Source organism: Phascolarctos cinereus, unplaced genomic scaffold (assembly GCF_003287225.1).
Source record: "Phascolarctos cinereus isolate Bilbo 61053 unplaced genomic scaffold, phaCin_HiC Scaffold_726;HRSCAF=1367, whole genome shotgun sequence".
NCBI lineage: Eukaryota > Metazoa > Chordata > Mammalia > Diprotodontia > Phascolarctidae > Phascolarctos > Phascolarctos cinereus.
Window position 1 is genome coordinate 87,007,615 of NW_027556098.1, and position 9,179 is coordinate 87,016,793.

Here is a 9,179-nt window from a genome sequence, read left to right on the forward strand (position 1 = left end):
TTCACTGCTAGGGTTTGATCCCCATTAGCAGTGGGAGCCTCAGCAGTTTCACCTCTTCTGCTGGGGCTGCCGGTCCCTGAGCTAAGCTTAGGTGTAGAGCTAGGGGCTCTCGCTGCTGCTGGGGTCTCCTTGGAAGAAGGCACAGCTTCCCTGCCACTAGGTTTTGAGTCTGAAACTGGAGACCCTTCACTTTTAGTTTTTTTGAGTTTCCGGAGCCACGGAAGGGGCTTTCCCCTTCCTCTTCGCTCTGGTCCTCTCCTTACTAGTTGCTGTGGCTTCTGAAGACTGGGAAACCTTTTTTGCCTCAATGCTAGAAACTGAAGTCTTAGAAGCATCACTACAACCTGCTGCGGCAGAACAGAGGTAGGACCGCGGTCTCAGGTTCTGATTTCGAGCCTCTTCTTTGCCAGGCACTGCATCCTTCTCTGCTTTCTTCTGCGACCTGGGAATCTTTGTGGATCGTCTCTCCTCTTTGCTGTCTTCCTGATTCACATCTGCGTGCTCTCTGCGCACCACTGTCTGGGTCTCATCAGTCTTCTCGGGAGTTACTTCTTCCTCGGCACCAGTTCCTTCAGCCTTTTTATCTTCTTTTCTTTAGCTAGGCAACGGGGTTTTAAGTGAGTTGCCCAGGGTCACACAGCTGGTAAGCGTCAGAGGTCGGATTTGAACTAAGGTCCTCCTGACTCCAGGGTGGATGCTCTATCCACTGCGCCACCTAGCTGCCCCGCCTCCTTGGCTTTATACTTGGCTTTCTGTTGTTTACACTGCACCCCCTTCTTCTTGCTAATCTTGCCTCCCACCTTAGGAGTTCTGAATTTGTTCTCTTTTCCGCTCCCTCGGTGTGTGTGCAGTGCGCCTTGGAGTCACCAAGAGAGCCTCGGCGAGGCCAGGGTCCGCTCGGCTGGGGCTGGGAGGCGCGATGTCTCTCCGGGCTGGAGAGCCGAGACTGGAGCAAGGGGAGCTTATTGGGGCAAAGCCGCTTCTGCCGCCTCCTCTGACAGTGCCACTTTTACCAATACCCCCCAGCTTCTGCCAATGCCCCCGCTTCTGCTGTCTCTGCATTTCTCATTCTCTTTGAATCCCAAGTCAGAGGAGGTCATTGGACCCTTTTAAGGTCACTGCTCCCATCAAGCGTGCAGTATCTTCTTCATTCATTCCTCTTCAGTTTCCTTTACGGTGACTTCTCGTGGGATTATGTTGCCCTGACTCGCTCCTTTAGACCATCACACCCCCAATAGGATCAATCTTCAGTGTTGATATGTCCCTTTCTTTCCACAGGTAATGGCTGTTCCCCTGACCCCTCTACAGCTACTGGAAGTGGTGATCCTCGCTTATCTCAGTTTCATCAGGTCCATTCATGGCGGTGCCTATTATGGGATCAAACAGCTTCCACCTCAAATCCCACCTCAGATACCCCAATACCAGCCCCTGGGACAACAAGTACCTCACATGCCTTTGGGCAAAGATGGCCTTCCCATGGGTAAGGAGATGCCCCCCATGCAGTATGGCAAAGAATACCCACACCTACCCCAGTATATGAAGGAAATTCCACAGGTGCCCAGGATGGGCAAGGAGGCAGCTCCCAAGAAAAGCAAAGGTAAAATCAATTAATCACTAAGTGCTTACTAAACAGCTACTGCACACCAGGTACAGTGCTAGGTGCTGGGGATATAAGTACAATTAATATGAAACAATCCCTACTCACAAAGCACTTACATTCCAGTGGGGGAGACAGAAGTGCACATATAAATATATGCAGCATAAATATAAAGTGAACACACACATACACCCCCTCCCCCACACACACACATAGGGAAGTGGGAGCACTAGCAGATGAAGGGGTCCAAAACTGCTTCATTGGCCTGAGTTCATTCTTAAGGGAAGAGGTCAATTCTGTGAAGCAGGGTTAAGGAGGAAGTACATTCCAGGCATAGGGAACAGCCCCCACAAACGAAGTGTTGTTTGAAGAGTAGAGAGAAGGCCAATTTGACTGGGTTGCCATGTGGAAGGGGAGTTCAATGAAACTGGAAAGATAGGCTGGAGCCAGGTTGTGCAGGGCTTCTGAAAGCTAAACAGAAGAGTTTATATTTTATCCTAGAGGCAGTAGGAAGCTATCAGAGTCATCTTTCCTTCAGGAAAGTTACTTTGGCTACAAGGATGTAGGATGAATTAGACAGAGCAAAGTCAAAATAAATAACAATTTTCAAATTACTTTTTTTCCCCCCAGTAGATGTATATTAAGAGAATGCTGTGGCTAGACTACTGTGATAGGTACTGGAATAAAAAAGAAATCAACAGGGCAGCTAGGTGGCAGAGTGGAAAGAGCGCTGGCTCTGGAGTCAGGAGGACCTGGGTTCAAATCCAGACTCAGACACAGTCACTAGCTGTGTGACCCTGGGCAAGTCACTTAACCCTAATTGCCTCAGAAAAAGACATTAAGTCTTCCTAAAGCAATGGGACCTTAGATTTCCTAATCTATAACATGGAAAGGTTAGACTAGAGAATCTGTGAGTCCCCTTTTGATTTAGATCACAATTATGGGTAAGAAAAGCATGTTTTGAAGTTTACTTTTTAGTTTTCTGTTCATCCTTATAAAATGTCTACTGAGGGTCAGGCACTGCACCAGGAATTGTACAAAGAGTTATACAATAAGACGCAATGCTTAGGGGGGGTTGCCGTGTAAAAAGAGAGAGAATAGACAGTTAATCAACAAGCATTTAATAAGAACTTTCTGTGAGCTAGACATTGAATTAAAAGCTAGGGATACAAAGGGAAGCAAAAACACAGTGCCTTCCCTCAGTGACCTCACCACCTAATAGGGACAACCATTTGCGTGCACAATATGCAAATAACTACATACCTGCAAGTTATAAATTGTCTAAAAGGAAGAAAGGCCCTAGGGTGAGGGAGGGGAGAAACTGGAAGGACCTCATACAGAGGCTGAGATTTGAGCTGATTCTTGAAGGGTGCCAGGGGAGGAAGTAGGCAAGAGGGGAGGAGGTTGTACTGCCTAGGCTTGGCGGGCGGGGGGGGGGGGGGGAACGACTACCAAAACCTTAAGGGATATTAGTAGGCATGACCTGGATCTAGCAAAAAGAGACTGAGGAGTGGTCAGACAGGCTGGAGAAAAACCTAGAGGGAATAGTGTCCCCAAAACCTAGAATATCCAAGAGAGAGAGTGATCGATAGTGTCAAAGGTTGCAAAGAGATCAAGAAGGATGCAGACTGAGAAAAGGCCATTAGATTTGGCAATTATGAAATCATTTTTTAAAAACTAGAATCAAGGGGGAGATGAATGAAAAATGCATTTATTGTTTACTATGTGCCAATCACTGTGCACTGGAAATACAAACAGAAAAAAAAAGACTCAAGCAACTCACATTCTACTCTGGGGAGGCAATACCTTAAAAAAAAAAAAGGTTTAGCTAAAGGGTAGATAGAAAAACTTGGAAGTCCTAAGGGAATACATACCAAGAAACCCTGCTTTCTTTATTCTCTGATACTATAATTTAATACAAAGTAGTAAATTGACTTCATAAGAAAATATGTGATATACTGGAATGTGGAAAGTTACAGTCAATTCTTGGCTGTTCGGGGACTGATATTCCAAACTATGGATTTGTTTTTCCTCCTTTCCCTGCTAATGCCTCTGTTTTGATCATTTCTGTACTGATTAGGATGAGAACCATACTATGAACAGAGGAAAAGGAAAGAATGAGAACCCTATCAAATCATTTTGCTCCCTGTTAGCAGCTATATATATAAAAGATATAGTGATCAGAAATATATATATAAATAATATAGAATAGTATATAATAATATATGTAATATAAATATTATATATAATATGTGATAATACATAAATTATATATAATATGTTATAAATTATATATAATATGTGATAATATATAAAATAATATATAAAGATGTCTGCATATAAAGAGATAGGTAGATAGATTAGATATAGATAGAGATAGAGATAGAGATAGAGATAGAGATAGAGATAGAGATAGAGATAGAGATAGAGATAGAGAGAGATAGAGATAGAGATAGAGATAGAGATATATAAAGATACCATGATCAGAAATAGTCATTGTCCAGAATAGGTGTTTGATATTATCTCAATATTTATTTATTCATGACCCAATTTAGCATAGAAAACCAAAAGTGTTTTGCATTTTGAGTTTATCTCAATTTCATTATTGTTATTATTATTATTCCTATTGATGATGGTGATCACTTATAGTCACATATTTCATCTGTCTTTATACCTAAAATTAGAGTTGTCACAAAGAATTAAAATATTGAATTATCCAATTAAGGAATTTAAGGGAGAAAAGTATAATTCAGGAGACTTAAGGAAATCTCTATAATTCTAGAGAGAAGGGCATTGTGAAATATAACAATACTGTACACACACAACAGAATAATTCTCTTCTTTCATGAGGAGGTATACATAATTATCAAAAATCTCAGCACATTAGTCCCACCCAAATGAGGTACATTAGAAAGAACACTGGTTCTGGAGTCAGAGGATTTGGGTTCAAATCCCACCTCTGGTATTTGCTACCTTTGTGCCTTTGGTCAGGTCACTTAATCCACCTATACCTCAGTTTCTTATTTGTAAAATTAGGATGTTAGATTAGATCACCTCTGAGGTCTTTCTGGCTCTAGATATGAGCCTATCACCCCTATACTCAGAGTTGGGAAGATAAAAAAATGTATCTTACTTCCATTTGATATGTTATTCATTCATTCATTTAAAAAAATACTGAGAGCCTACTACATGCAAGACATTGTGGTAGCTCCTTTTCAGCCCCCTTCAATTTTCTTGGCAAATATACTGGAATGGTTTGCCATTTCTTTAGCTTATTTAAGAGATGAGGAAATTGAGGCAAACAGGGTTAAGTGACTTTCCCAGGGTCACATAGCTAGTAAGTGTCTGATTTGAACTCAGGAGGACTCTTCCTGACTCCAGGCCCAACAGTCTATCCCCGGGTCCCCTAGCTGCTCCTAATTAGCTCCTTAGGATGATTCAAAGATAAGGAGACTGGATCTCTGCCCTCAAGAAGATTATACTCTGGGGGCAGCTAGATGGCACAGCAGATAGAGCTCCAGCCTTGGAGTCAGGAGGACCTGAGGTCAAATCTGACCTCAGACACTTGACGCTTACTAGCTGTGTGACCCTGGGCAAGTCACAACCCCAATTGCCTCAACAAAAAAGAAAACATACATACATACATACATACATACATACACACACACATACACACACATATATATGTGTGTATATATATATATATTATATATATATATATTATATATATATATACACACTCTATTAGAGAAGATAAGTATACAAATGCATTTACCACAGATTATAGTTTAATAAGAATAAGTGCATACACAAAGTGTGCTGAGAGTTCAGATGAGGAAGCAATCACTTCTGTCTAGAAGGATCAAGGAAGAGATGTCATTTAGGCCAAGCTCTGAAGGACACAAAAGACAATGTATTCCAGATGTAGGACTCACGAAGGAAAAGCCTGAGATGTGCCTCCCACATGGTGGAGAGCCTAATCTGAAGTTCAGTATAAAAGAAAGTTATGAATGGAAGAGTGGGCAAGAAACACAACATGAAAGACTTGGAACACTAAATTGGGGAATTTGGATTTTATTGCAAAGATCATACAGAAGCATCAAAGATTTTTGAGCAAGGGGTATGGCAGGATCAAAATTGTATATTAGGAAGATTAATTTGGCAACTTCATGAAGGATGGTTTAAAGGAGAATGAGCTGGGAGAGAACAATGGCAGCTGAGACAAGAAATAATGAGGGCCTGAACTAGGGGAGGGACATCGGTAATGGAAAGGAAGGGATGATTGTGAGAGACATTGTGTTAATAGAATAGACAGGATGCTGCAATCAACTAGAAGTCAGGGAGACCAAAAGAAGTCGATAAATATTAAGCACTTACTATGTGTGGCACTGTGCTAAGCACGGAGGATACAAAATGAGGCGAAAGACAGTTCCTGTCCTCAGAGAGCTTACAATCTAATATTGTAAACAATTATGTACAAATAAGCTATATTCAGGATAAATAGGAAATAAAGGTGAGAGGGAAGATGGTAGAATTAAGAGAGATTGGGAAAGGCTTCCTGTAGAAGAGCCAATGATGACTGTCATGTTTTGAGTGTAGGTAACTGGCTTCTTGGGAAGTCAGGAGGAGGAACAACATTGTTTCACTAGCCAGCACTGAAGGAAGAAAAAAAAAACATTGGTGTTTTTCATATGCTAAAATTAGGCTTCAGTGAAGTGTCAGATTTATTCACTATAATTCTATAAAAGTATAGCACATGGCTCCTACTCTTTCTATCCCTGTTCATTATCCTACTAAATAAATAGTGTCTTAATTTATCCAAAATAAGCAGGGCCTCAACTTTGTTGAAGTTAAGACTAATGGAATGGATCTCACCATGCATCTCTCTCTCTCTCTCTCTCTTTCTCTCTCTCTCTCTCTCTCTCTCTCTCTCTCTCTCTCTCTCTCTCTCTCTCTCTCTCTCTCTCTCTCTCTCTCTCTCAATAGAAATACCATTAGCCAGCTTAAGAGGAGAGCAAGGTCCCCGTGGAGAACCTGGCCCAAGAGGACCACCTGGACCCCCAGGTTTACCAGGCCATGGGATACCAGGAGTCAAAGGAAAACCAGGCCCACAAGGCTATCCAGGGATTGGCAAGCCAGGTATGCCTGGAATGCCAGGAAAACCTGGAGGCGTGGGAATGCCTGGGGCAAAAGGTGAAATAGGACCAAAAGGAGAGATCGGACCTATGGGCATGCCAGGGCCACAAGGACCTCCAGGGCCTCATGGACTTCCTGGCATTGGAAAGCCAGGTGGCCCAGGGTTACCAGGACAACCAGGACCAAAGGGTGAACCAGGACCCAAAGGACAGCCAGGACTTCCTGGCCTTCAAGGGCCTAAAGGAGAGAAGGGCTTTGGGATGCCAGGTTTGCCAGGACTAAAAGGTCCCCCTGGGATGCATGGACCTCCTGGGCCTGTGGGGCTTCCAGGAATAGGCAAACCAGGGGTGACAGGTTTCCCAGGGCCACAGGGTCCTCTCGGTAAACCAGGCCTTCAAGGTGAACCAGGACCACAGGGCCCCATAGGCGTACCTGGGATTCAAGGACCACCCGGTGTGCCTGGAATTGGAAAGCCAGGTCAGGATGGCATCCCAGGACGACCTGGATTTCCTGGTGGTAAAGGAGAGCAAGGACTCCCTGGGTTGCCAGGACCTCCTGGCCTTCCAGGGGTCGGGAAACCAGGTTTCCCAGGGCCTAAGGGTGACCGAGGTATGGGGGGTCTTCCTGGAGCTATTGGACCTAGAGGAGAGAAAGGCCCTGCAGGTGCACCTGGAATGGGGGGGCCCCCAGGTGAGCCAGGCCTGCCTGGAATTCCAGGTCCCATGGGACCTCCAGGCGCTATTGGCTTCCCAGGGCCCAAAGGAGAAGGTGGAGCTGTGGGGCCACAAGGACCATTGGGTCCCAAAGGTGAGCCAGGGTTACAGGGTTTCCCAGGGAAACCAGGCTTCCTCGGTGAAGTGGGACCCCCAGGCATGAGAGGTTTGCCAGGTCCAATTGGACCCAAAGGGGAAGCTGGGCAAAAAGGTTTACCAGGCATCCCTGGAGCCCCTGGGCTCATTGGACCCAAAGGGGAACCAGGAATTCCAGGAGATCAGGGTTTACAAGGCCCAGCTGGAATTCCAGGAATTGGGGGGCCAAGTGGTCCAATTGGACCTCCCGGAATCCCAGGCCCCAAAGGAGAACCAGGTCTACCAGGTCCTCCTGGGTTCCCTGGGGTAGGAAAGCCTGGGGTAGCAGGACTGCACGGACCCCCAGGAAAGCCTGGAGCTCTTGGCCCTCAAGGCCAGCCTGGCCTTCCAGGCCCCCCAGGACCTCCAGGTCCCCCAGGTCCCCCAGCTGTGATGCCTCCCACACCACCAGCCCATGGAGAGTATTTGCCAGAAATGGGACCAGGGATTGATGGAGTGAAAACCCCACATGCCTATGGGGGCAAGAAAGGCAAAAACGGAGGCATAACTTACGAGATGCCTGCATTTACAGCCGAGTTGACCACACCCTTCCCACCAGTGGGGGCCCCAGTCAAATTTGACAAATTGCTTTACAACGGAAGGCAGAACTACAACCCCCAGACGGGCATCTTCACCTGCGAGGTCCCTGGTGTCTACTACTTTGCATACCATGTCCATTGCAAAGGCGGAAACGTATGGGTGGCTTTGTTCAAGAACAACGACCCAATGATGTACACATACGACGAGTACAAAAAGGGCTTTCTAGACCAGGCGTCAGGGAGCGCTGTGCTACAGCTGAGACCCGGAGACCGGGTTTTTCTCCAGATGCCCTCAGAGCAAGCTGCTGGACTGTATGCCGGACAATACGTCCATTCTTCTTTTTCAGGATATTTATTATATCCCATGTAAATTTTTTAAAAAGTAAGAAAAATATGAGGAAAAAAAAAGACAGCAAAAGAAAAAAATGAAGTGACAGAGAAAAAACCAAACACAAAACACATAATTGCTTCAAAGTGTTTATACTGTTGAAAAATTATATTTAAATGGAAGTTTGGACCATCATATACCCAAAAAAAGCCAAAAAACAAAAACAATAAAAATGCAAGTTTAATGTTCTGCAGAGCTTGTTATTAAAATGACAGGAAGAATCTATATATCACATTTCTAACAGATGTTCTGTACCCACTGAAATCATATTAGCAAATATACATTATACACTTCCACAATACCATGCTTTCTCAAGTTCAGTCAAAATATTTCATTATGAAGGATCATAGCTAACACAAGTCATTCATTCATGTTGTTTACTTAAAACTACACAGGAATAAATCTTAAGGAAGCATTAATGACCAAAAAAAAAATCGCATACCACATTTACTTGCATCGTTTACCCCATATTTTCACAAGTATTTTACGAGAGAAACATAGGAAGGGGGCAATTATGTAGTAATGCCTTGCAGAGGTAATCTGAGGCAATGTATACTGTACAAAAGATAGCTCCCTTCCAGTAAGCTGCTGGGGTTTTGGCAACAGGATTCCCACTTGGGGCAGGGTTGTCACTCAGTGGGAGCCATTGACCCTATCAATCAACAAGCACC

The 9,179-nt window shown here is 44.3% G+C and overlaps 1 protein-coding gene across 4 annotated transcripts in view; it reads left to right on the plus strand.

The window, feature by feature from the left end:
- Nucleotides 1-8,697, plus strand: part of COL8A1 (collagen type VIII alpha 1 chain) — a 216,215-nt gene extending 207,518 nt beyond the window's left edge. For 3 of the 4 annotated variants that reach the window (XM_020978338.2, XM_020978336.2, XM_020978335.2), the window contains exons 3-4: nt 1,279-1,597; nt 6,584-8,697. In XM_020978338.2, the coding sequence (XP_020833997.1) occupies nt 1,282-1,597; nt 6,584-8,490 (2,223 nt within the window). In that variant the 5' untranslated portion in view covers nt 1,279-1,281 and the 3' untranslated portion in view covers nt 8,491-8,697. The remainder of the gene's footprint in view (nt 1-1,278; nt 1,598-6,583) is intronic. The other variant, XM_078146650.1, reaches the window with a different exon arrangement.
- Nucleotides 8,698-9,179: the final 482 nt, after the last annotated feature.